We start from the raw sequence: 27,954 nt of genomic DNA, 5'->3' as shown, positions 1-27,954 counted from the left end.
AACAGTTAACTGTGTTATTAACCTATGCGTCTATTGTCTTTGGAAATTTGACAGTAAATCTACTTGATGAGGTGTTTTCAAGTCACCTGGAAACCTGTTAAATCTCTCACAATTTATCATTTTGTTCTCCTTAATGTGATTAACAGCCAATGGCAGTTTGTGCAACATCTGTTTTGAAAAGTATGGTTTCTCCTAAAAAGGACAGAGTCATTTTTTTTCAGTCTCAAGCTTTAAGTTTTAATTTAAAAACCTCATCTGAAGCAGTTTGATGTGAAACAACAGCTAATAAATACGAAGTGTGCCAAAACTGAAAGCCTGAGACTGAATTTCATGACGTCTGGAACGAATTTTAATTTTTTTTTTTTTTAGTATAAAATAAAAAAAATCATATTTGACAACAGCCACACTTTTTGGTTAATATTGAATTGCATTTAGGTGATGGGATTTACCACCAAATATTTTCAAACAAACCACAGTCATCGTAAATTAGCCTCGCTAAGACAACGGACCAGCTTTTATACATTCACAGCTGTGACAGAAGATGCATATAGACTGTTGATGTGCAAGTATGTGCTTGTCATGCATGAGTTTTGCATCACTGTTGCGTTACAGATATGTGATCAGCTTTACTAAGAGCCAAGATATGAATCATAGATAGTAGTATAGATAGCTACTGTAAAAAAAAATAAATAAAATGAAATAAAGGCTACTTGATAAACAAAAAGAGAACGCAAGTGCTAAAGGAAGAGGAACGTTGTCAACACAGGTGAGACCATGTTGACTCTGCTGAACGATTGTGCCTTCGAGGAAACATTTGGTTAAACTGGAATCTCAGCTCACAGAGAGCTGTGGAGATGGAGGACATACAGACTTGGGTTTCTGTCACTCTCTGCACTCTTTGGCCAGAGGGGGAAGCCAGGTGTATCAGAGAGGAAACCCTGGGAACCCTATGATGGGAAGCTACTCATGTTTGTTTTGTGTGTTATACTGATAGCATTGCTATGCTACAGTTCTGTATGCTAACATACTCTGCCTTCACAAGTGTTTAATTTGCCTACAACGTGAGCTGAGTTAGCCTATGTGTGTCTTGGACGGCCACCCCTGGGTGTCTGATCACACATGGGCTGGCTCAGCTCTGCCAGGAGGGGGGTGTGACTTCCTGTGTGAAAGCAGGGAGTTGGGGACAAGGTCAGGTTGGGAGGGAGGGTGAGGGAAGGTGGCGTGCAGTGACTGCACTGCTGTACTGGTTTTTGTTACCAGTAGGCGTGCAGCTGTAGAAAGCGGCCCTGAGTTGTCGCGTGGAGGTGGGGGCAGGGAGCTCTTCCCAAGGGGGCAGCAGTGAGGTGGAGGCTCCTCTTCCGAATCTCCCTCCTCCTCCTGCTCCTCTCCCTGCTTTTGTGTCTCCTCTTCCTCCAGCTCACCAGCCTCCTGCTCTTTCTCTCTCGCAAGGGACTCTACTCTTGTTCTCCTCTTCAGTCTGGGTGTAGGCCAGAGAAGGTGGTGGCTGGTTTTGGAGAGATGAGGGCTGCTGCTGCCCCCTGGTGGCGCCCTGGTCTGCAGAGGGACAGATGGAACATTTCAAGGGGGAAAACAGCACCAGAAACCTGCAGCAAAGGACCAATGCTCACCAAAATAAGTAAGAGAAACAAATTCCCTCTCACCTTTGTCTCTGGTAGTGATCATTCTATCAACTCTTGAGTCTCAGAAAACTAGTGAACGAACACAGGAGGCAGAAAAGTTGTGATTAATAACACAGCCAAAATATTAATAAATCAAACATCAGTTGTGTGTTTGTCTTACCTGTTGGCTGGAGTTAGCTGAGGGTGGGGTGATCACGCTTTGGTCCAGTAAGGGGTTAACAGGGGCAGAACAGGGGAGATGCGTAGCACGCCAGTAGATATCCAGGTACTCTGCAAGATGCTCGCATGCATCCTCCAGCTGATTCTCATCCAGGATGACATCAAACATTTCCTGATGAGTCAAAGATAGAAATATGAGTGTCCATAACAGATCACTGTGTGAAGCTTTTTCTGAGCATATAGCGTTATGTAATTATAAAGTTTTAGGCTGAGTGACATACAGGTGGACACTGTGCTAGCTTGTCTCCTGCCATCATTTGGACATTGAGGTGTTTGCTTTGTGACTTCCCTCGAGATTTGATCAGCCTCTGAAGGACCTGTGAGATGAGCCAGAGACAGAGAGAGTCAGACAGTAAAAAAAAAATCCAAGTAATTAAAGTTATCAAATTTCTGTCATTATTTTCTTTGTTTATTTAGTCATATCAAGTGAGTGCGTCATGGCTAATGATTTTAAATCTGAATGAAGTCTTCCTTCTTTCAACCTCCTTTGAATTTGGAGAGGATTCCAAGCCCTTTCTAACCTGGGTGGTCAAAGAGCAGCACTACGTCATCATGAGACATGAAAAACAAACAAAAAATCCCTCCTGTCTGGAAATTCATGGTGAGCAGGACTACATAAAATTATTATTTTCAATACTGATTAATTATTAAATCTGTTAAATGTCCAGGTGCAGTCCAAAGCGACATCTTCAGATATCTTTGTGGAGGTGGGTGTGGTTAGTAGTCAGCTGCAGGGGAGAGGTGTGAGGGGATGGCTCATGAGAGTAGCACCAGGTGAGCTGATTGACACAGCTGTTGCTGGTTTGTTCTGATTACACCTCTCCCTTTTCATGCAGTAGTGTGCTGGCCCTCGGAGGGCTGCAGCCCAGACCAAAGAAAAGGACACTGCCTGAGTTTTTGGTTTAAAACTGAGTGGACTGGGAGAGATGAGCTAGAGGAGCCAGGCAGCCATAGGCACATGTTGAGGACTGAATCACATGTTGGTGCTGAATCTGTGCGTTTTCGCTGGGGAACTTACAGGGGTAGCGAGATGGATAAAATCTTATTTTGTCTGACCAGGAGTCCAAAACCAAAATATATTCAGTTTAAGTGACATAAAACAGAGAAACAGCAAATCCTCACATCGGAGAAGCTGGAATCAGCAAATGTATGATTTTTTTTTTACTTGAAAAAACAATCAAAATGATTTATTAGTGATCAGTTTCTTTTTATTTGTACATTTCTGTTGATTAACTAATTAATTATTTCACTATTTTAGCCCTATCTTTAAAGGGATAGTTCACCCCAAAAGCAAAATATGCATTTTTTTTCTCTAACCTGTAGTGCTATTTATCAGTCTAGATTGTTTTGGTGTAAGTTGTTGAGTGTTGGAGATATCAGCTGTAGAGATGTCTGCCTTCTCTTGAATATGAGGGAACTAGATGGCACTGATGTGGTGCTCAAAGCTGGTGATACAGTTGGTTGGTGTAGTTTAGTAGAAAGAAATAGTTCCTACATGAAACTGCTCACAACAAGGTCTGTGGATTATGTTGAGTAACCAGGTCATGATATCTGGAAAGAGACACTGCTGTTGAGTTTTTCAAATGTATTTTTGGTCCTTTGAGCACCACAAGCTGAGTGACATCTAATTCCACTGTATTAGAGAAAAAGCAGACATCTCTATGGCTGATATCTCCAACACTCAACAACTCACACCAAAACAATCTAGACTGATAAACAGCACTACAGGTTAGAGGAAAAATATGTAATATGTTTGAAATGTCCCTTCAATAATCAGCAACTATACAGGCTAGCATCTCTTTGTGAAGTTTATGTGGGTTGTGCTCTACTTTAGGAGAGGAGACTTTGACGTAGACGATGATGGGAGCCAGAGAAGTTTTGAGGAGCTGTGCTGGGTGATTGATGGTATCTGCATCCAGGACGACCAGCTGGAGAGACTTGGCCAGCTCAAAGATCCTCTCTATCTCACTCTGGACCTCAGCTGTCAGCAAACCAAAGAAAGACGAGCAGTTGTATGAGACACGAGCAACATCGGTTACTTGAGTTTCTCACAGACTTAACATTAAAGAGAGAGGAGGCATCTATTCTTAGCAGGTATTAGTCTTTATTTAGCTGAAAAAGATCAAAGACAAGTTTCTCATCACTCACCCAGACTGGAGCGCGTGTTCGATCTCTCCATTATGGCCTTCTTGTTCAGCACCGAGCGCTTTGCCAGTGACAGATCAGCAGTCACCCGTGTAATAGAGATCCTACAGAAGAAGCGTCTCGTCACATCACATCCACAACTGTTCAGCATTTCAAAGGATGAGACGAACTTGTACTCTCTTGCAGCTAAAAATAAATCGTCACCAGCATGTGTCCTATCGACTATGAAACTTGATAGCTAGAATCCCAGGAACAGCTCTGAAGCTCGGTCACAGTGTCACTGTACGCTGAGCTGCAGCTGTAAGGAGAGCCACACAGACAACCGTACCCACCTGCCATCAAATCTGTGCTTCAGGAAGTCAAACAAGGCTTTCTGCATCATGTCAGTTACCTAGGTGACAGATAGGTGGAAAGGAGAGTGGAGAGAAGAGAAGCACACACACTTAGCCCGACAGTATTAATTATATTTCTCACTCACTTTTGATTTTGGTCACACTTTAGTGTTAATTCCCTTATTTAACATTCAAAAGCACTACACCAGTCTCCACTTACGGGTGCTCACAAGAAGAGTTATAGTTCACATATTATTCTTTAATTACCTACTTTTACCTGCTAAATATGGAAGCCCATTTCTGACTATGTGATAAAATAAAAGAGCCTGTAAGTCATTATAATGAGAAACTTTGCTGAAATAATGACTATCTCAAATATATTTCGTTATTATGACGTATGACGTATCATTTCTCCTTGTTTTGAGATATTTAGTCAATATACTGAGAAAGTTTTTCATTTTGAGATACTTATTCATAATTTTGAGAAAGTTTCTCACTACTGTATGTGTGTGTGTGACACAAAATTCTTATTTTGAGATAGCCTAATAAGTCATTATTTTAAGATAAGTAAGTCATTATTTTAAAAATACAGTCATTCATTTGAAATAAGTCACTATTTTGAAATACTAAGCCATTATTTTGAGATTCCAAACATTTCTCATGATCTTGAAATACAAAGTCCTTATTTTGAGATACTAAGTAATTATTTTGAAATACTGAGTCATTATGTAGAGATAAGTCATTATTTTGAAAAAAAATTCTCATTATTTTGAGACACGGGATCTTTTTTTCATTAAACTGGCAGAAATGTGCTACCACATTGTGCATTAATGTGCATTTATTGAATGTTTATATACAGTTTGTATATACTAAATATGGAGACTTAAAGTGGTAATGGTAAATAGGTAAATGGACCTGCACTGTATAGCATCTTTTACCTACTAAAAGTGCTTTAACACTATTTGTCACATTTACTCATTTACACACACGTTCATACACTGGTGATCAGTGCTATCATACAGGATGCCACCTGCTACACAGTTACAGTAAACATTCAGTCATTTACACACCAACAACCTTGCCATCGGGAGTAGTTTATGGTTTCAGTGTCTTGCCTAAGATACTTTAACATACAGACTGGAAGAGTCAGACTTTGTGATTAGTGGACGACCTGCTCTACCTCCTGAGCCACAGCCACCCCAATAAAAGGGAAGTGTTAGGTGTTAGACAGAGCTAGTCTTTGTGGGATTAATATTATCTATTTTACAAGAAAGACCAAAGGCCAAAATGGCAGCATCATATAGCTAGCACACAATCATTCTAAATATAATAGGACACAACAAAACATTTTTTTCACTATTAAAACAGTTACATTCCTCATGAAGAAAGAGGGTATTAAAGACAGTCACCGCAGATAGAAATGAGTCCCATTAAAGTCCTTCTCAAAAATGTGCTTGTTTTATTGTTACTTTACTTGGATGTTTGAGCTTCACTGTACAGAGTTTGACACAAGAAGACTGTTTTTAGGTTCACCTGCTGACGGGGGAAAAGTGTCTTTGTATCCCCTTTTTTTTATAGATATAGAGCAGGGATGCACGATAATATCGGCACATCATAGGTATTGGCAGATATTGGCTTTAACATGAACTATTAGAATCAGTCAACATGCTTTTTCTTCATTTGTAAAATGAATAAATATTACATACATTGGAAAGCATTCTATTTCATGTCTCCATCTGCTGGTGGGCCATCATGATAAGAGTATGCATGCATAATATGCTGTTAATTCCACTACAGAAGAGGCCTGATGATCACTAAAATTTGGTGGGGGAGAAAAGTGGATATATTGGCAAAAAAAATCCAATATAGTGCATCCCTAATATTGAATGCTCCAGGAGTGAGTTCTAAACCCCAGAAATGAGTTAACACTTTAGCACTACCATTTCCCTTGTCTTGAAGTCAACCAGCTTTTTGAATGGGTTTTTGGTTTGATGCTTGAAATAAGGTGGTTAACACAAGCTTAAGGGATTTTCACATTTTGTTTTATGACATAAAATATGCCAACACATAGCTCACTTACAAATTTGGCAGTTGCATTTACGCCTTAAAAATCATAAAAGCGGTGTTTTTTGTGAAGATTATCTTGCTGAACAAAACATGTGAGTATCACAAACATTTGTTTTCAACAGAGCTTATGTTCTGCAATCCAAAAGCTAATGGGAAAATCCCATAGGCTTTTGATGAGGGAACCAGGGCGATGCCATGTCGGCCTACAAAAAAACTGTGATCCCTGCAGCACTCTATGCTTGGAGGATTTGTGACATCACAACTAGTCAGGAGTCAGTCATGATCCAATATGTAAACTTATTAGGTGTGATGAGGAAACTTAAACTGTCCAGTGTCCATACACTGAGAATGAATTTCTCTGTGACGTAAGAGACGTCCCCTTTTCCAGTATTTAATTTTTTTAAATTAACAATATTGCCATATTCATAGATTTTTGATTTTTCAATGAGGGAGAAACAGTGGATGTAATTTTAAGAATTTTTACGCAAGCAATAGCATCTTTTGTGAGAAAACCCATACGCAGAGTTTATTTAAATGTCTTCCAACATGTGTGGAGGAGATTTTTAAATATGACATGGAGAGAGATTGAGTGTTTGTGTGAGAGTGTGTGTCTGCATGTGCACTGCAGACAAGCAGTCTATTTTCAAACAGTCCTGAAAAATGGATGGCCTTCAGAATAGGGGATGAAGCGCGCAGTGGTGTTGCTCGTCTACGATGTAACAGAGAGAAGGAGGAAGAGAAATGAGAGGGGGAAAGAGTGCAAGAGAGAGAACAATGGCGAGCAACCGAAAATAATACTATGCACAAGAGAGACAAAGCAGGGAAAAGGAGAACGAGAGGGGAAGAGAGAGAGGGAGACAGGCTGGCGTTCACCACTGGAGCATCCCCAAAGCACATCACTAGAGCGATGCATAAATATTTCACACACACACACAAAACAACCGGCTTGGCACACAGCCTGCGCAGTCACAGAGGAGAGAGCAGGGCAGAGAGAAAATGTTGAAGCACAGAGACATTCTGTTCAATTACACGCCTCACATTTCAACATATTCATCCACAGAGTCATTGGAAATAGACATATTCTAAGATTAATCGAGTTTAACTGCGATGTGTTTTCATACATCTCATCCCATATGAGTTACACAGAGTTCAGTGTAGGAGACTATCACAGACGGTAGCGAACATAAAGGGGCATGCACGCTGTTCTGTATCACTCAAAATGGATCTAAGATTCCTGTTGCGTGTGCCATAATTTCATCAGGATGTGACTGCGGTGTTTAGTATCAGTGTTAATGGGATAATGGAGGCGAGAGTGATTCCCTTCAGATCAAACCAGGCAAGTCCTACTAGACCAGACAAACTGGAGCAAACAATATCAAGCCCAAGAACAAAAGATCTGAGACTGAGCTCAAACCTTCAGATATGCCACATAATGTCACATATACATGGTGCATAAATGTGTGTTAATTACAGCACCATGAAGAAATACATTAAATTTGCTTATGTGCATTAATATTAAAACAAGACTACATTCTAGCAGCTCTGTGTGGATGTTCTTAGGCACAGCAGCGCTATGAGCTAAATGCTAACACTGAAATTCATAAAACACTCTCACAGTGACAATACATGCTAACATTTCACATTTCTCATGTTCACCATCTTAGTTTTGCGTGTTAGCATGCTAACATTTACAAATTAGGACTAAGACAACATACACTACACAAAGTAGAGCTGAGGCTGATGGGAATACTTTTGGCCGTATTTGGTCAAAAAACAATTAAAATTGTGGCATGCCCAAAGGAGGCCCTGAGGGGGACCAAGGCCCCTCTGACACAATTACTGCCCCCTTAACTGGTGCCCCCAGGCAAAAATAACTGCAAGCCAACAATTCTGCCTCTAACAGGCTGTAAGCTAGGTGAAGCTAGTGGTATCTTGTGAAAGGCATCCATTGGTATCAACCATGTCAGTATAGCTTGTTGGGAAGTGGGCTAAATAACATTGGAAACTTAGACTAAATTTTGGCGAGGGTACAACTGGCAGGGCCGTTTTCAGAGGGGTCCCTTTAACTCCCACCTCAAGATATCTGAATGAAAATGGGTTTGATGGATACCCATGATCTGCTCTACATTTGAGACTTGCTCACAGTAAATATTTTGTTCCTTACAATGAAGTACTCCTTCAAATTAAAGGTGTGTATTTGCCTTTTTAAGGAAAAGGACAACCAGCCAATTTAAAGAACAATGACACACCTAACATGTATAGATATATACCACATTAAAACAGGACTGTTGTGGAACTCAAAATGTAACTGTGCCAGTGTTAGTCTATGCACATCATATAATTAGTGAAATTAAGTGTAACATAAGAAACCAACATAAATCGGAATGCAACAACCTTTATCCTTATATTGACACAGTTTTCAACTAGCCTATATGCTACAACAACATAACTGAATTCCTGAAATTAGGTTATGGTTTTTGGTTTTGGTGTGCCACCCTAAGATTTTCAGTGGCACCATCTGGCCACCTCTATTATTAATGTCTGCAGGCGCCACTTGGTGGTGCTAGACAAAAGGTTAGAGGATCACCAGAGTCAGTAAGAATCCTCCTCTGGGTATGTCTCCAGTTCCATGGTAGTCTACCCAGTAGATGTTGAGACAATTCAACAAACCTGTCATTCAGGTTTGTCATTCAGTCCACCACTTTGGTGGACTGAATGACAAACCTGTCCCTAGAGTCATGCATACATGCAAGCATTGCTAAAAAGTCATCAATTTCGTGATGTCAGGTGGTCCTCAGTAAGAAAATACTCATATGTCAGATGTTATAAGCTGCAGATGTTTGGTATTTTTACTTGATAAATGACTTTAAGGCATGACATGTAGGATTTTAACATTTTTAACTTTGACATGCCCATGTAGTGAAGACACACTGTGGCTGACAGCAAGCTGATCCATAGCAGAACCAGTCTAACTAAGAGAGCAGCTCTGATGGTTGTCTTACCTCATAGCCTTTCAGTGAGGGGCCCACCAGCACCACCGGCCTCATCGAAGGGACCACATCATATGGAGGAACATGTTCAGTCTGCACAGGCCACAGGCACAGGCAGGGTTTGAAGGTGGAAAATATACAACACGCTGAAGTAAATTTACTGTCATGATACACACATTAAGCTAGCTGCTCTGCATGTACAGAGCCATATAAATGCACTAAAATGTATTAGGTTTAGCAGTTCCTAAATAATAAATATGGAAGAGGGCCAATGGAAAACATACCTGTTTCTGCTTCTGTTTGGCTTCAGAATAAACAGAACGGACATTAAACAAGGAGGATGACCGCTAATGAGAAGGCTCGGGCAATAAGTTATTACTTCAGTATAACATATTTGAGTTTTAAGGCTACTTAAGAGTGTATTAACAAAACAAAGACATGCATGCCATGCTGCAGTAAAGTAACATTTACATTGTAGCCCTTCAAGAAAGCAGCTTTTATTCATTTATTCATACATTTTTGGCCAGTCAGTGGTCATCTCACATAATCATCAAGCTTTATTTTGATGTAGATGGCAGACTATGTTCAGAGGCTGACATTTCCAAACACACACATTTATTTCCTCTTAAAGGGAATATTTTAGCCCAGGCCTAGCCCTGTATGTAAATGTGACCCTGTGAGAGCATGCAGTCCCCGTAGAGGCAGAGCAGACAGACGCAGCAGCAGGACTCCTCCAGTCCCACTTACCTGCAGATGGCGGGGTGGACCTCCAGCCTCCAGATGAAGCGTTCCCTCCTTTCCTGTGGAGCAACATAATGCAAAGCTTCATTATGCGAAAAATCCCCTCAGGAGGCAATTTAGAGAGAAGGACTTCCAAAACAGAGCAACACATAAGCAAAAACTGGTTACGTCAAAGGAAGAAAAAAAAAGTTTTCAAAGAGCGTCTGAGACGAGAACTGGTGGAACTGGGGCAACACAGAGAGAGACAGAAAGACAGAGACAAGTAGAGGGATAACAGAGATCTCTCAGAGCTGTGTGACCTCTGACCTTGCCGCTGCTTTCTGCTCTTGTTTTATCCTCATAGCTTCAAGTTTGACTGGGCTCGGGATGAAAGTGATGTCTGCCCCTTCCTTCACCAGCCGACCAATCCACCAGTCATTGTTGTATTTCTGCGACACAGTGAAATGACTCAGGAGTTATGCAGCAAAATATCTTGACACGGATCAAGTTTAATAATAAAAGTCTTTATTTGTATGTAACATGCTAATCTTAATGCTGAATGCCTCTGACCTCTTTTATGTGCAGGAAGTCTTTGGTTTCAAAGTTAATAGCGGCACCTTGGACCGGACAATCCTCATCAAGGGCCCCACAGTAACTCACATTGGTTTTCACTGCAAATGCTACTGGTTTGGACTGTTGACAGACAAAAAAGACAAGAATATAAATTACATATATAACAATGTGCAGTATCACTGCCTTTATACTCGTGAAAATCTTTAGTCTAGAGATCATAATTGACAATACAGAAGTCATTTAAGTGTTTTATATATAGCCCAATATGACAAATCAAACCCAACCACCAGTATAAACACTGGCACTGCATGTTACTGCAATCCACAGATACCTAACATTTGTATGTTGTAGCTGATATGTTGGAACTTTACATTTCTTTATGTTTCAACAGTGCTGTAGTTAATGTGTGGTTATGTTATGGCACAAAAACCCACTTGGTTGTGGTCAGGAGAAGATCATGTTTTGTAAAATGCTCGCATCTGGCAGCACAAACACCGCTGGAAATGCTGTAATATATCGCTAAAAAAACAACCTTTTTTTTTTTGTTGGCCTCAAACAGCAGTCTGCAGCGGTCCTCCATCGGTCCTCCATCCTCTCATGACAAAGTTAGCTCATATATATGAACTTCGTCACTTTAGAAACGTTCATATGATATGTATGAAACTCACAAATATAACATACATAGGTTTGGAGAAACATACAATGCCAAAATTTTCTGTTAGCGGCTAGGCTAGACCTTTATCAATCTACAAAAAGATTAAATCAGTCTATTGTAAAGCGATCTCTAGGTGTTAACATGAGTCAGCTGTTTGAATGCTGCTCTGCTGGAGCTGAAGGTGAATTTAAAGACAAGCATTGACCTTTGACCCTCAGGCTCTCACCTTGGCTCTTTCTAGCTGCAGCTGAGCCTGGCGCTCGGCTTCACGCCGAGACGCCTCCTGGTCCTCCTCCAGGGACAGGTCGGAATCCGAGGGTCGACTAGTGTAGGAATCGGCTGAACCCTGGAAGAAAGGAGGAGAGAGAGAAATAACTGTTACAGCTCAGGCAGAGAGGAGACAAATCCACCACAATACCGTGCCTAACACCTTCTAGCAGCTGTTGCTCATTGTTTAGAATGATGACATATAGTTAAAGTATAAATAGCTCCGATGACGCTCCGGACAGATCACCTACATCTCCCTCTGTGTCTCCCATGTCTTTCTCCTTGTTCAACCTGTTTCTGAACCTGCCTGTCCTTTCCTGAAGCCATGTGATCCAGCCTGCAAGGACCAGAGAGTTCCTGCAGCTTTCCAAAGCAGCCGTCTCAGGGGAACATGTGCATGAGTACTGCAACAACACCAACAACCAGCACAGTGCTTGTCGTCTATTTATCCACTCAGTCAGGCACACCACATGTTGGAAAATGCTCAGTATTCAACAAGGAGAAAAAACACTAAGACACAACTCTGAGAGGTCTAATAATACAGGATAATGCAACAAAATCAATCTTTCCATTTCTAGACTTCAGATTGGTCTGAATCAACAAAGGATGTGATGTAGAAGTTGTTTAACTAGAGTCACTTCTAAATATATGTTTTGAGTTCAAAGTTTGTGTTTTGAATTTGTTTGTGGATCACTGAATCAACATGCTGTCATTAAAATGTATTAATTTGAAACTGCAAACATTTTTAAAGGTATAGTGTGTGGGATATAGTGGCATCTAGTGGTGAGGTTGCAGAGTGCAACCAACTGAAACTTCTCCCATGTGCCATGTGTATAACTGTGGTGGCTGATCAAAATGAGAAAAAACACAAATGTCCCTATCCAGAGCCAATTTTTGTTTTTTCCAGTCAACAACATGGCAAACTCTGTGGAAGAGGACACACTCTGAATGTAGATATAAACCAGGCCTCCAAGGAAGTGTGCCAGACTTCAGAGCCAATTTTCTTAGCAGCGAAACAGTGTAATTACGTCTGTCACATGATGCCATGCGGCAAAAAAAGGACTTTTTTAATATTGACGTACATGGTGAAACAGACGTTTGTAAAACAATGGGTACATTTTTTTTGAGCATCACAATCCACACAAAATGACTTGTTTCACTTTTGGTATTTGATCCATTCAGTCTGACAACATTTGAAAAGTCTCGAAGTTAGTGCTAAAAATAATTACATGTAGCCTAATCCTAATTGATTTGGCCCTTGGCACAACTCTTACTCCTTACAAAGAATTAAAATCTCAATCATCAAATACATCACACTTCTGAACACCCTAAAACAAACAAAAAAGCAGCCTCTTCTCTATGAAACACTGTAAAGGATCATAATAAAAACTCACTGGAGTACACTTACAATACAGACAGAGAACCTGTCACCCTCTTTACCCTTAGAACTTCCAGGCTGATAAAACTCTCCCAAAGCTCACCTCACCAGATCCTACATTTGTCCTCTCACTCCATCAGCATCCTGTTCTTCCCTGGGGGCTGCAGTCCCAGCTGGGTGCAGGGCTGGAAGCCTCCTCACATAGCAGACAGGAGCACCCACAAAAGATAAATATAGCTCAATAACAACATCATCCTTTATTACCTTTTCCCCCCCTATCTGTCTCCTCCTCCCTCTTCTCTTCCCTCCTCCCCACCATTTCCACCCCTCCTCCTTTTTTCCCATGCCACCAAAAAGAAAAACTGTTTCAGCTGAATCCAGCACAGAGTTTGTGGATATCATTTGAATATCAAAGGCTGCCAGAGGTGGAGCAGAATCTGAAGAGTCTACCAGCAGAAGAAACAAAACCTAATTAAAGCACTTCGAGCTCTGCAGATGGATGAAGAGGATTGATACTCTCAAGTACAGACTCTTCAGTGTCTCTTTAGCATTGACGCAATATACATTGTCTTTACCTACAGTTTACTGATCACACTTTGTAACGTTGCAAATGTATATTGTTTTGATTCATTGAAGAGGACCAACAGTGAATTCCTGTATAGATTAAAAAAAGACAAGTGAACACTAAAACAACATTCCTTTAAAGTTGAAGCAGTCAGTCTGCCAGTCTTTTTCTCTTTGTTACTGTCCAGATCCCTAAATCCTTTGTTAAAGCATCACACCGCTTTGCCTAATACTGCATGGATTCCCAATGAGCTTCAACAGTGCAAAATGCTCAGATGTCTTTGCTGTCTAATTTTTGGCTTTTGAGTTGTTCTAAACCTGCAGAGATTTCAATGTTAGATTCAGACACTCAGATATTAAGGCTAACATCTTTATATTTTTAACTATAATATTCTCAAAGTAGCCTCCACTGCTGACTAGGGATGTCACAATTACTTGATTTCACTATTAACCGCGATTTTAAACGCCACGGTTAATTATTCGTAAAGATTCCTCAACACCATCACTCTCCAAAGATTATGCCGCGACGTGGAACCATATACAGTAGGTCAGCGCAACTCGCATGAAACAAAAACAAAGTTACACAAGCGGCGTCTCCGAGTGATGAAGTATGGATGAAGAAGACTTATTCCCCCCCAAAAAACGGATAAAGTCAGCCGTGTGGGATCATTTTGGCTATCGCAAAATGACCAAGAGGTCATTGTTGACGACGGCTTTCCAGTTTGTAAAACATGCCGCAAAAAAGTCACGGCCAAAGGATCAAACAAGAGCAACATGATACAACACCTGCGGGACAACCACCCGGCTTTACAGTCGCAAGTAAAGGTAAATGCACAATAACTGGGTTAAAATACGTCAATCTCAATTTATCTAATGTAACATTGAATTAAAAAATTATATGTTAGCGTGTCATTTGCAATTAATGGCGTAGTGGTATGATACGAGTTGGGCTTACAGTGCAACGTGACAAGCTAAGGCACGTCTCAAAAACTTTTTTGATGGATAGTTTTGCAGTTTGTGTGCACACAGCGTGAGGCTTTAATGGTTTTGGGTCCGTGTAGCTCTTTGGAGTGAGACGACAGGCAGAAACTCACATCCACACAAGTGTGGGATTTCACAAATGCTCGTTGTTTATTTTTACATCAACTTAAAAACACTCCAACCTTACCAAGCCTGGTTGTACTACTATATTTTCATACATGAACAAAATAGTCGCCACGTGTACTTATAACCATCACTGTTGTGTTGAGAGATAAAAGAAAAAGCAAGAGCACATGGAAATAAGTGAAACTTAAAGATCTATAAGGAGTGTTCATGTGATTTTACACATTTATAGTGTGAAATTAATTAATGCTTAATAATCGTGATAATCGTAAAACCGTGATTATTTCTCTGACAATAATCGTACCAAGAAAATCTATAATCGTGACATCCCTACTGCTGACAACAGTGTAGATATGGGTGGAGAAAGAGTGTACTGTATTGTAGGATGATTACATTACTTGTCATGTATAGACTATTTTGTCACCTGCAGTAGTGTCGTGGTCCCTGTTGCCCCACCATTTTCACCACATGCCAGATGTTTGAAGACAGTTTTAAAGATTAACTGTCTGAGCTTTCAATACAAAGAGTGACACAAGAGTCACTGATTTAATTCACTGACAAGTTTTTAAATGTGTAAAATATTTCTTCCAAATGTATGGCAAGTTTTACATAATCTCAAAGTGAAGAGGCCTCTGCTCCTATCTCTTATTCTCTCTCTTCCTTGGTGCCTTTCAACTACATGATAAATGCTTTATATTACAGCCAATTACTATGTAGAGTGTCACCTCATTGGTAACTCTGACACATCCCTCAGTGCTTTGCTGTTCAAAGCCATTCCCAGTCAGGGAGATTTCATACTCTTCTTTTTGTGTGTGTGTGTATTTATTCATTTTTTATTATTTCTCTCCGTGTGCATGAATGATTAAGTCAAATGTATTGTGTAATTGACCTTGCTGTTTGTTGAAGAGACCCAATAAGAAATGTGGAAGATTTTAAAATGGTTGTCGACTGAAAAGCCAACAGAACGGACTCTGAAACAGATCCCAATCATCTGCAACACCAAAAGAATTATGGGCACACTTACTTTGAGCTTTTACTAAACAGTTTTACTCTTTCAAGATGAAATTGCTATTAAAGGACAGGTTCACATTTTTTTCAAATTTGTCTTAAAATAATAATAACATGTCCATGTAGACATTGAAACAAATTTTGCTTGCTATGAACATTCCTCCCATTACTTCTTAGCATGCTTCCAATGCAATGATGTGGGGCAAAACCCACAGTTCTCATATATCTGAAGTTAAAGCTACGTTTGTGAGTTTTTTTAATTAAAAAAAAATACTTTTTGCTATTTGGTGGACACTGTGTCTATATTCACGCAGCACTACACACAACAGATAATGTCTGAAAAAAATCATATTCCTCCGTCTACTCTGTTGTCTTGTAGCACTTGTAATGGCCTTACCGCACATGAATGAAAATAACCAATCAGAGCAGAGGAGTCTAACGCAGCTGTCAGTCATGTCAATCACTGCTCATGAACTGCGGTCAAACTGTCAAACTAGGCAGCGCTGATCAAATATGAATCAAGATTCTGTTACTGCATTGCCTATTTATTGCCTTTGAAACATATTTAGGTGTACTGTTTAGCTGTTAAATAAGAAAGTTAGTACAGTTTTTGGGGGGTGCCTGGTACTTTGGTTGACTTTTTCCAACATAGGGGCTGGGTCACAAGAATTCTCATTTCACAGCTAAACAGTACACTAAAATATGTTTCTAAATTTAGTTATAATGAGAAGTAGATAACGCAGCAACATAATCTTGATTCATATTTGATCATTGCTGCTTAGTTTGACAGTTTGAGAATGGTGATTGACATGATTGACAGGTGCATTTGAGACTCCTGTTGGGAACTTGCTGTAGGTAATGGGTCACCAATACATGGTGTCCCGTGTGAGGCGATGTTCCAACACTCCTCCTTTTTTTTAACAGATTATCCGTCTCATGTACTTCTTTTAGAAAACAGTTTCAGCGTCACAGAAAGTTATTCTTATAAAAGAAACATTTACATTCGGGCTTCAGTCTGTAGTTAATCAAGTGGCTACCTTCCGAAGTTACTGTCATTTTAGCTGCAGTGGACAGGTAGGAACCCAAAGATGACATTTTGTGCAAAAAAAAGATTGTGAATATTCTCACTTGACTGTGGATATGGTGCCTCACATTATTTTTAAATTGTTGATATTTCACAGTGGATTCTAAGAAGCTGTTGCGCACTCAAAGTAACATCTTGAACCTGACTGAGCAAACAGAACCACAAGAGTATGGGCTTAACTTCAATGTTTAAAGGTAAGCATGACTTCATAAAAAGGCAGGAGAAACAGCCAAAACCCATGATATTCAACAGATGATCCTCACAGTTCAATGCGAAGCTATAAAGTAGCCTATACAGAGTTGAGATAGACAGAAAAACTGTATGTGTGCAGTACAGTATGTCCAGTGTGAGGAGAAAGAGGGAGGGAGGAGAGGATAACTGGGGAGATGCTGGCAAAGTGAGTGAACAGGAATAGACTTCTGTTGAGACAAGAGTGAGACGGGGAGGGGAGAAGAGAAAAACAGAGAGAAGAAGATGTCTCAGAGCAGACAGACAGGGGACTCATGAATGAGAAGACTGAGTTTGCATGCAGAGTGATTAAACGAAAAGGGGAGCATCAACAGCGTACCTTGTTACAGATGAGTCCTGTAGCACTCGAGTCGGAGGCAGACATGATTGTGCTGCCAGCGCTCCCTTCTCCCCCATTGCACAGAAAAGGCGGAACCCTCCTCCCCTCAGCCCGTGGTTACGGGGGGGAGAGAGAGGGAGGCGCGCTCAGGCTAAGTGCTTCACAGCTGACGTTGCTGCGCTGCCTCAACAGCCATTTCCTATACAAAATTGATGCCCTGACTGCAGCACTGGTGTGTACACACCCGCCTACTGGTAGAGTACAGTGGGTTTCTTCAGCTCCCAGCCTGCCCTCATGTAAGAAAAGGAGCTTTTCTCTGGCTTCATGCACCGCCTCTCCTCTCCTCTCCTCTCCTCTCCTCTCCTCTCCTCTCCTCTCGAGTTGCCCCACCATGCCACAAATCTCATGTATTACTCTCCAGCATCACATTAACACATTCCTTTTATGTCCTGCTTTAACAGGTCCTAAAAAGTGACATCAGCTCTAGTTGAGCTGATGAATACTTTACTCACACACTGCAGAGTGTCATTTTCCCATAGATACAACTTCTCCAAATGAGACAGAACAAAGACTGAGCCCTTATGTAAGCCATGCTAAGTGATAATAACAATAACAACCAAGCAAGAGACGGCTGAGTCTATAATTGTCTTTCCTTTCTTAATTAGTACCTCTCTTTGCTTAACAGGTGACTGCTTTAACAGCTCAAAGGGTGTAAAGGTAGCGGAGTACAGGGAGACAGAACGACAGGAGGACATGAATGGAGGAATGAAAGCAGGAGAGGTGAGGAATAGAGGAGGGCAGGGCTGTGCCCGCCTGCTTGTCTGCATGCCCTGCACCATCCTTCTGACAGGAAGGTGATGCATGAGCCTACATAACAGAAATGCAGCGGTGAGTCAGCAAGCAGCCATCTAGAGTCAATCAGATGTCTTAATAAGCCAGCAGAGAGGTCTCTATTGTAGGAGACAAGCCTCGTTGTTCCTGGCGAGCCAGGTCGGCATGCCTTCTCTTCAGGTCGCCCCAGGCACTGAGGACCCTACTTTAGCGTCCATTATGCTGGCAGCGTGCGCTCTCCTTACCCTCATTCAACTTTGGCTGCTTAAGAATTAAGTGCACTCCACTGGGGCTTTTAGCAAAAAATGTCTCAGGGCTATGTATCTACATGGCTTTTTAAAAGTACAGGGAAGCAAGCATACATGGACACACATGTTATTGTAGTGGGAGCAGCTAGCTTCCTCGGATGCTCTGGAGCCAAGAAGATGGGGCGACAATTTTCATCATTAGTGCATGCAGCAGCCATTGAGTAGCAGCTTTTCAAACAGCGGGAGAGGAATGCAAAGATGGAGAGGGAGCGAAAAGACAAGAGATAAAAAAAGAGCTAGTAACTGAGAGAAGGAAGGGAATTTACCTGAGCAGTGAATTAGGTTAGGAAAACTCGAAGACAAATCCTGAAAAGTGATTTTATAAATGTGCATCATGTCATGTGTCATGTGTGTTAAATGTTTAAGCTGCTTAAATTTAAACGGAACGGAGGAAGACAGAATAACAAAAAGACAACAGGAAAAGGTGAAGAGTGTGAAAAAAACAGAGGGACAAAGACGAAAAAGGGTGCGGGAAGAAGAAAGCCAGCACATTAGAACAATGGGACTACAGATTAACAGCAGAATCATTTCTTTTTTGTTATTTTTTGCTGTTCAGTGGGTCTAAATATAGCTCTCCTCCCCTTCCACTCCTCCCATCACAGACTGGGGTTGGCAGTGGGGAGAGGATAGCGGAGGATTGTCAAAGTTCACTGAGTTTTGATGAATTCCCTCAAGAAAGAGCAAAGCAGATTTGAGACTGGCTCAGCTATATTCACTGAAGCCAGATAGCCCATCTGAATGTGAACTAAGTGTCTATATGGAGAACAAGAACAGACAGCCACTGAGGCTCGTCTTTGCTCAGCGTATAGCACGAATTCAGTCTCTGCTGCAATGATATGAGATGTTTTTTCTTCTCCTCTCCAGCAGGATAATATTACATCCAGTGTTGTTCAATCCTCCTGGTAATGTGATGCAGGCATACTTCATAATGTTTCTTTTTTTAGCACTTCGCTTTAAAGTTCACAGAAGCCGTCACAATCGAGGAAAGGAAGGTAAATGGTTACGCATGTTAATTCTCATCACGATGTACGTTTTTAAAAACAAGTGCCAACACAGAAGATGAGTTTTCATATTAACAGTTCTTTTCTTTGAGAGATATTTTCTTTCTTCAAAATCCTTTTTATTGAACAAAAATTAGTAATAAATGTAATAAAATACAATCGAATCCAGGCAAAACATGTTTAAATATCTGCTTAAATATCAAATATGTTCCTGTACTCCCTGATAATGCTGCAGACACATTTCAGTTGGTACAAAAAAAAAATCAGGGTTTGATACTGAGCCCTTTATTTATTTTCTTGCTGAGCACCGCAGAGCCACCCAGTGCAACCACACTCTTGTGCTGTAAGCAACTGAGAAGCTCTGCACCAACTGGGAACTGTGTGGCTTTTGCAAAAGGGCATTTCAGAGAAGAGAGAGTTCCAGATTTTCCCCAGCAAATCTGCAGATTTAAGCAGAGAAGCTGCCCCGCGTCTCCCACCTTTTGACTTGTGAAGATGCACCTCACATATCGGTGTGCAGTGGGAGCTGAGGCAGCATTACAGGCAGAGGTGGATCGGCCAGACAGAAGGTCTCCTGACAGTGCAACCAGAGTAGGGCAGAGTGGATCAATAGGAGAGCCACCCAGATTGATACTCCATCCTGTCCCGAGCAGCTCCACCCTCCTCCTGCTCTAATGTTGCCTCAGGATACTTTCTCTCCCTGCCTGTAATGAGCCCTTGGCAGCCTATAAATAAGCACTTCCAAGTCATTTCAACGCACGCAAGACAACACACCAAGTCCTCACAGTAACAGCAGTCTGTATGGCGTTTAAAGAATCAGGAGCATCTCCTATTAGCCAACTGCAAAGAGAAATACTCCTGATGCAATGAGGACAATGCAATGATGTGAATCATCAGGGATGGGTCGACAGTGAAGCTGGCATATAGAGGAGGAAGAGGAGCAGGACGCAGCGAGCCCGGCCGGCGATCTCTATCTTTCATCCCCACTGTCGACTTGGCCTTGCTGGCTAAGCTGTGCATACTTAGGCTTTCATCCCCCCCGGGGATCCCTCAACCTGACTTCACCAAACTGCTTCAAAGTGCAGGGAGGCTGGAGCTAACCCACATAAAGCTGTGTACCTACAGTGCAGCACAGAATGGCACAGTGCTGCTGCATCCTTCATTAAATCAGATGTGTTTGTTAGACGCTGACCTGATTTAAGTTTCGGTCAGGCCTAATTGGTGCGTCTTGGCTAGTGGGCTGAGCTAACTGAGGGAATGTCAGACTTATCAATATGTAATGGTGCCCTACATATTCGCACATCCCGGCTTTACATCTAAAAACAGAGTGTTTCCTTTCAAGTTTGAGACATTTTTTGCACAGGGTTGTATTATCAAAATAAGTCATTTGCGTGAACAGATTGCAAATATTACAGCCCATAAAGACAGATGAATCAACTGGAGATATTTATAAAAAAAAAAAAAAGATGTCCTAGATAAGACCAGCCAAACATACAGATGTCATATAAAAAAATGAGACAGATTACTTCCTTACACTGTGACTTTGTCCTCGTCTTTGATAAGTAAAAGAAATAATAAAAAGGCAGTGTTTCTTGACAGGAACTCAAACAGAAACTGAACTGGAATCTTTGGCCCTCTCAACATTGCTGGTTCATCAAATTTAATCAAGGCATTGCACACTGATGCGCCAACAAACACACATATGCATGCACACACACACACACACAAACACACAAAGCACTTCGCTCCTCGCGGGACAGGCTTTTAGTGCTCTGTCTCATGCAGTATTTAATTGACCCCACACAGGAAGCCTAGCGGTCCCAAATGCACTCCTTCCCCCCACCAACAGAGAAAGCATGAACGCCTGCAAGTGTGCCCACAGCTTCCCACCACTGCTCCTCTGTCACACAACTGCACTAAATGCCATTTTCTGCTTTAGTGCAACTCAGACTTTCCACAGAAATGTCAGCGCTGAGGGTGAGGAGTTTGGACGTACATCAAATTTGTTCAAAGCGCTCCAAATGTAGATGAAAAACCAACCGTGCCCCACTTTGACAGCCGCATACGTCAACTCACATCAAACTTTCACTCAAAATTACAGGAGTTGAGAGGTTTTCCTGTTTCTCCAAAGTAAATCTTTTATCGCCATCTAATCAGATATTAATCAAAAAGCTTGTATAGATCTGTTGTTAGGTTTAAAGTGGCCATGAATGCAATTTGCAGCAGAGATGAGATGCAGAAGAGATAGCAGCATACTTACTCAGTTGGAGGTAGGAGAGCCCACTCCCCGTCTCTCTTGCTCGCTCTCTCTGCTAGTCAGTCATGGTGTGCTCTCTCTCTTGGGTAACACTGAAGTGTACTGTAGCATGCTTGTAAGCAGTCTATCCCTCTCTCTTTCTCTACACCCCCCCCTCTTATTCTCCACCACTCTCAGTACACAACCCTTTGCTACGTCAGTGAGGCTCTCTCCACTCTGCATATCATCTTTCTCACCCTCTCTGCTGCTCCCTTCGCTTCTCTTCATCTCTGCCTCTCCTGTCCAATGGGACTCTGTATCGCAACCGCATGCTAAGTTCATTCACGACAGAACATCGCTTTGGAGATCAACATTACCAGGTGTAGTTAGGTTGGATGAGATCATATCTCACAGCGACAACCAGGCTACGAAAATCTCATCTCACTGCTACTGCGATGTAAAATCAATCCACACTTTCAGATCGGAGTGAAAAATTTATTCTGAAGCACCATATTCTCATTTTAGTCACATCTTATTCTCACACACATAATGGACAAAAGTATGTGGACACCTGAACCTGAAACATCCATATGTTACTGTCAATCTATTTCCAAGATCACAGGCATTAACATGCTGCCTCCACTCCTCTGGGAGGACACAATTTTGGAACATAGTTGTGAGGTTTGCTCCCACTCACTGTCGTGAGTGTTGGTGAGGTCATGCACTGATGGTAGGTGAAGGTCATGGCTCACAACTGGTGTTCCATAAAGTGTTTGATGCTGTTGAGGTCAGATTTCTGGTGTAGGCCAGTCAAAATATCCCACATTAAAGCCAGGAAACATATTTCTTTATGTGCATGGCTTTGGTCTGTGTCATGTTGAAGCATGGATGTGTAAAGAGAACTGGACACAGCATTGAGGGCGGGGTCCTGTCATTCCTATGACAGTTGCTCAGTGGCGCATGACGCCAAATAAGCTTGATTTCTGCATTGTTGGGGCCATAGAATAAACGCACAAGAGATTTTGCCAGCCAATGGGCTAACACCCGCTGTAGTCCTCTGCTAACTTGAATGGGAATAAAATGATTTAATCTGGTGGCTCCTCTAGACTTTCAAAATGCTATTGGACTGAATAGAATGCTCAAAAAAAGTGTCCATTGATTTACAGATGTCTCTGTCACAATTAAAGTCTATTGGAAAAAGTATTTTCGGCCCAATGTCATCACATGACACAGCCCCAAGTTGTAGTTACACAGTTTGGCCGCTATGTCCAATTGGCTTCAAAGTCAGGTGCACTTCCTGGAGGCCTGTGTTGAAGCTGCTGCCACAAGGTGGTTTCCAACTGGTGGGTCGCAGTCCACAAGCAGGTCACAGGTTCATTCTGAATGCACCGCAGGTGACTCACAAACATGTCAAGTTTGTAAAAAACACTTTATATTGAAGTACATTGAAGTACCAACACAGAGCTTTTATATTTACGTGCCATTTCCTGCTGTAGACTGAGTAACTAACAGACAGCTACTGGACAGAGACAGCAAGCTAGCTCAACAAGATAACCAAACGCAAGTATGACGCTGAATATATTAAACTGTGTGGAACTTGAACTAATGAGCAACGAGAAATCTGGACCCCGTGGCTGCACCAGTTGGAAGCCACTGCTCTAAAATATAATTGCATGTTGTATCATTAAGCTTTGCAATGACTGGAACTAATATATCAAGTTATGACCATGAGCTCCAGACCAAAGGTACACACAAGTACGCAGACAGGGCTATCCACAACCACGCTGTATAACTCACAAACACAAAGACAAAATCTCAAAGGGGAAAATCCGCCATCTACAGTCCTATCACACTTTTATTTCAGCCCCTGAGGATTTCAACATGTCAAAAGCCAAAAGTTTAGAGACAGGAGAAAGTCTTGTGGTGGCGAGGGGATATGGGAGCCATGTAAGTTGTCTCTGTTCGACATGTGGAGGCGTCCCCTGTGTAGCCCTCTGTTCACTGAGTGTGTTCAGTAGATGTCATGGCTTGCTGCGCTTTGACACCTGCTCAGCTGCCGAGTGTGTGTGTTATGGATGTGTACAGATGTGGATGTGGGAGGTTTAAAAAAAACAAGCACGAACCAACCAAATATCTCAAAAGAAGAAAGCTGTATCTGCTTCTTGTGTTAATTTGTGTGCAGAACATTGTGCGTACGACACAGTGTGAGATCAACAAAATGTATTTAGAGACAGACCGGTCTGACAGCATAAAACCATGACTACGGGTGATGTGAAAATCTCCAGCAAAGTTGAGATTCATAATTCATAGGATAGGTTGCAGGAAACAGTGAGGCGGAGGAGGAAAAAAGGAGAGAGAGAGAGAGAGAGACGGAGCAGGCATTCACTCGAATTCTGCATGAGCAGTCGATGTGAATAAAACATGAATGAATGAAGGTTTGAAAGTTAAACTTCACAGTGCTTTGCGCCGAGCGCGAGACAGGCAGGGAAAAGAGAGAGAGCAGCTTTAGGAGCTGCACCCAAGCATTGAGTGCAGATGTCTGTCAGTCTGTCCCATAAGAAGCGCCTCTGTGGGCAGAGCTGCTGCTGGTGCATTATGGATGAGGGGCTATTTTAAGGCAGCGGGGATGCTGCGTTTTGATTTTTGAGTGGAGGTAGATGACACCTGGCTGCTGCCAAATCCTTTCATGAGGCTCGTACAGTACTTGATGGGTTCAGACATGCAGGTACAGTGTGTGTTCCAACACAGACCTGATCCCTGTTTGAAGTGCGCACACCAGGAGGAGGTAAACAGACTGCTGGGACGCCAGTGAAGTGAGTGATAGTGTCATCAAGCAGCTCTTTGCACAAACACTTTACTTTATGTACAGATAAAGCACACATATATACAGTGTATTACAAATATCTGGGGCAGCTAGTTAGATCACTGAGCAGTTCATTTAACCACAGCACAAGACGGTTTTTCAAGCTGTTAATGTAAATATTACCTGTAAATTTCCAAAAATACATGACATCACTCTGCAGTCCAAAACAAATAACTAAAAGCATGTTCTCTTCTTCATGAAATGAGACATTAAGCAATGATCACTGTTCCAAATGTGATGATGAATAACATAATTATTTGTCATGGGCATGCATGTTCATGCTGCCAGCTTTAAATTGGGTGTTCAATGCCTTTAACACTTTACATATTGTTTACAAAGTGCCAGAGGTGGGACCAAGTCATTGTTTTGCAAGTCACAAGTCAATACTGACAAGTCCCAAGTCCTAAACTTTGAGTTTCAAGTCCTAAACGACTAATAATGCGCTCTACACCAATTGTTCTGCCATTTTAACAATAGAATAATGATATATTAAGTTTACAAAAATCAGGAATACTTTTCTTTGTTAAAACAAGTGTGTTGGAAGTTGTTGTGTCTCCATCTGTAATTTTTTTTTGTTGGCCATCAAGTAGTTTTTGTACGTGAACAAAATTATCTTTGGTATCTTTTTTCCCCAACTAGCTCAGTAATGTAAGATTAGGTCTTTATGATTCTCCCTTACAGTATGTCTGGATGCTGTCAGATTGATTCAAACAAACATTTTAATCTTTGGGCCTGGAGAAAGGTATCAAGTACTTTTGTCTTTTTCCTGTCGAGTCTAAAGTTATCAAATTTGGTTTTCAGTTCTAACTCGAGTTCAAGTCGTGTGACTCCAGTCCACACCACTATGAAGTTCCATTTATCATCAATAAACAACACAAATTTAGTCTCGGCACTACTGCAATGGGAAGAATTGAATATGCAGGAAATGCACCAAACTCCAGTCTTGTTTTCCGTCTCATGCTGCAACCTAAAACCTTTGATCAATGATGTGACAAATAAGTGAGACAAATTTTGCTGGTTACTTTACTTTTCAAAGAACTCTGCTCAGTAACTTTTCTCTTTCCTCAGTATTTTTCTAAAGTAAGTATGTCATACCTCACTAAATGTTATATAATGGCACAAATTGCGTAAGTCATTTGCAGTCAAGACAAGATGTTTAATTTGAAGAGTGAAACCTTGTTCAACAAGATGCTAGAGAGACTTTTAGCACTCTGGCACACCGGATTAATCTAGTGCAGAGACTCGACCCCCTGCAGTTTGCCTACCAGACACACACTGAAGCAAATGTTGAAATCATCTAGCTCCTCTAGAGGACCTTTTCCCAGCTGGATAAGAATGGCAGCACAGTCAAAATCATGTGCTTTGACTTTTCAAGCACCTTCAAAACAGTCCAGGCCCTCTGGGTGGGAAACAAGCTCATAGAGATGCAGATGGACGCCCCAAAGGTGTCCTGGATCATGGATTATCTCACAGGTGGGCCTCAGTTTGTCAAGCTTCAGAAGTTTGTGTTAATTATGGAAAATGCAGAATCATTCTCTCTGATTATTTCTTCTATTAATCAGACCGGAAAGAGTAACCTAAAAATTGAGTTAATGGCTGGGATGATCAGGGTTAAGCAAGTCATCAACTCTCAAACACATTGATGTATTACTGAGCACAGGCTCAGGGGCTGAAAGTGTCAGGGAGCCTCCCTGGCCTTCACCTGAAAAATGTTGCTCAAATTAATACGTACCAACTGAGAAGATATTCAGAATAACGACAAAGAGATACAAAAAGATGCAAAGGAACAGCAAAGAGACACAAAACAACTACAGATAGACACAGAATGATCAAAAAAAGACCATAAATTACTTCAAAGAGATGCAAAACAACGACAATAAACGACCAAAAAAGACCAAAAATTACCACAAAGAGATGCAAAACAACTACAAATAGACACAGAACGACGAAAAAACAAGACCCCAAATTACCTCAAAAAGATGCAAAACAACTACAAATAGACGCTAAACTACCACAACCAGACACAAAATTACCACAGAGATACCAAACCACAAAATGATAGATAACAACTACACCACAAAGTCTGTGGGTCTCCTATGTAGGAAAGGTGGTGGGGGCCTTTTGCATATCTGTGCCCAGGGGCTCATTGTCTCATATTCCACCCATGTTAAAACAAACACACACAAAAACAGACAAAACAGCCTAAAATATTAAACACTATAGGTTTTGTGGCTTATTGAGGATTGCATCATTATTTCATCACACTTTTCTTCATAATAACAGAATCCTCTGTCCTCTATTCACCAGCTATTAGTGGATCACATTCGCACACCTAGAGAGCATTATTACATTTGGAAACACACAGGGATTACAATTCTGAGTCATTGAGCTGAATTACATCATGCGCATGCATATTGCATTTACAGCTTTTACGTCATCAATTGCTACACATGACAACATTGTTACAGAAGGAAGGTCCACTCTATATTCCCCTTTATTATGTAGGTGTGTATTTCCCAAAGGTATTCATTTTGTTTTGTGAATATGAATCTTTTCCTGATGCCATTCTGTTGCAAAAAGTAATAAAAGTATACAGTAAGAATATAATTATGACATAAACTTCATAAGCATGCACGTATAAGTCACGTGTAGTGCCATGGATTGAAGAGTAGAGGAATATGAATGTTTTTCTCATTCAAATATATGTAAAACCTGATTTATTACCCTCTCACTGCATGTTTGATATGTGACAAAATCATTATTATATCTTAAATGCAATTACTGTAGCTCACCCTGGAGCAGAGCTGTAATTATTTTTCCCATAACCTAATAAATGATAAGGTGGAAGCTTTAACAGTCCAACAGAGCTGGATTTTCATCTGTTGCTCCTGCTGACCAATTATTTCATGCACATGTTTACTGTGAACATTTAAAATCAAGCTACATCTATCTGTCCCTAATTTCATGTGGCAGACTGACAGTGCCAACAACAGCATGCCGAGACTCCTCCGAAGTGAAAGATTCCCGGTGAGGTCAGCGTGCCTGATTTAATTATCGGTATCCCAACAAGAACCTGCTCCTACCTTTTAGTGCTTGTTTATGTCTGGAGGTGCAGTAATGAAGGGCTACACGACGTATGCAGCTTGTTTTCAAACCCCTTTCTTCTCATTCATTTGTTAATTACCTCCATCATCCCTGAAGAGATCCAAAAAGAAGAGACAAACTGAAAACAACCCACCTCGTTGAGCAGAAAGACGCTTGAATTGGTCAGGGACATCCGCAGTTAACGGGGATCTCGGTCACCTCAGCCCAACTTGGGTGAAAAAACCACAGTGTCTTTTTTTGTTTTACGGTAAAAGGCATCAACTAAAGACAGAGCACCGCGCCTCGTCCCAACATTT

General features: G+C 41.3%; 1 protein-coding gene across 2 annotated transcripts; it reads right to left on the bottom strand.

Moving 5' to 3' along the window:
- Positions 1–1,134: 1,134 nt before the first annotated feature.
- Positions 1,135–27,954, bottom strand: cacnb3b (calcium channel, voltage-dependent, beta 3b). 2 transcript variants are annotated; one of them, XM_033629387.2, is made up of 14 exons: positions 27,792–27,954; positions 11,568–11,687; positions 10,684–10,806; positions 10,441–10,562; positions 10,141–10,193; positions 9,678–9,697; positions 9,406–9,486; positions 4,337–4,395; positions 4,008–4,108; positions 3,689–3,840; positions 2,081–2,176; positions 1,801–1,971; positions 1,662–1,709; positions 1,135–1,554 (listed from the first exon to the last, which is right to left on the bottom strand). In XM_033629387.2, exons 1-13 carry the CDS (start codon positions 27,828–27,830, stop codon positions 1,680–1,682), a joined length of 1,167 nt encoding a protein of 388 aa, XP_033485278.1. In that variant the 5' UTR covers positions 27,831–27,954; the 3' UTR covers positions 1,135–1,554; positions 1,662–1,679. The 2 variants fall into 2 exon arrangements, with proteins under 2 accessions (XP_033485278.1, XP_033485277.1); XM_033629386.2 differs by lacking the exon at positions 27,792–27,954 and adding an exon at positions 17,315–17,433.

The sequence above is a fragment of the Epinephelus lanceolatus genome, chromosome 8, assembly GCF_041903045.1.
Source record: "Epinephelus lanceolatus isolate andai-2023 chromosome 8, ASM4190304v1, whole genome shotgun sequence".
Taxonomy (NCBI): Eukaryota; Metazoa; Chordata; class Actinopteri; order Perciformes; family Serranidae; genus Epinephelus; species Epinephelus lanceolatus.
The sequence above is the reverse complement of the archived record's forward strand: the minus strand, read 5'-3'. Positions and strand labels throughout refer to the sequence as shown.

Coding starts and splice junctions, on each gene's coding strand:
- cacnb3b (XM_033629386.2), bottom strand. CDS start 17,359: ATGTCTGCCTCCGACTCGAGTGCTACAGGACTCATCTGTAACAAG. Junction 4,396..9,405: donor CCTCACTGAAAGGCTATGAG/GTAAGACAACCA, acceptor TCTGTCACCTAG/GTAACTGACATGATGCAGAA. Junction 2,177..3,688: donor TCAAAGTCTCCTCTCCTAAA/GTAGAGCACAAC, acceptor CTCATCTCACAG/GTCCTTCAGAGGCTGATCAA.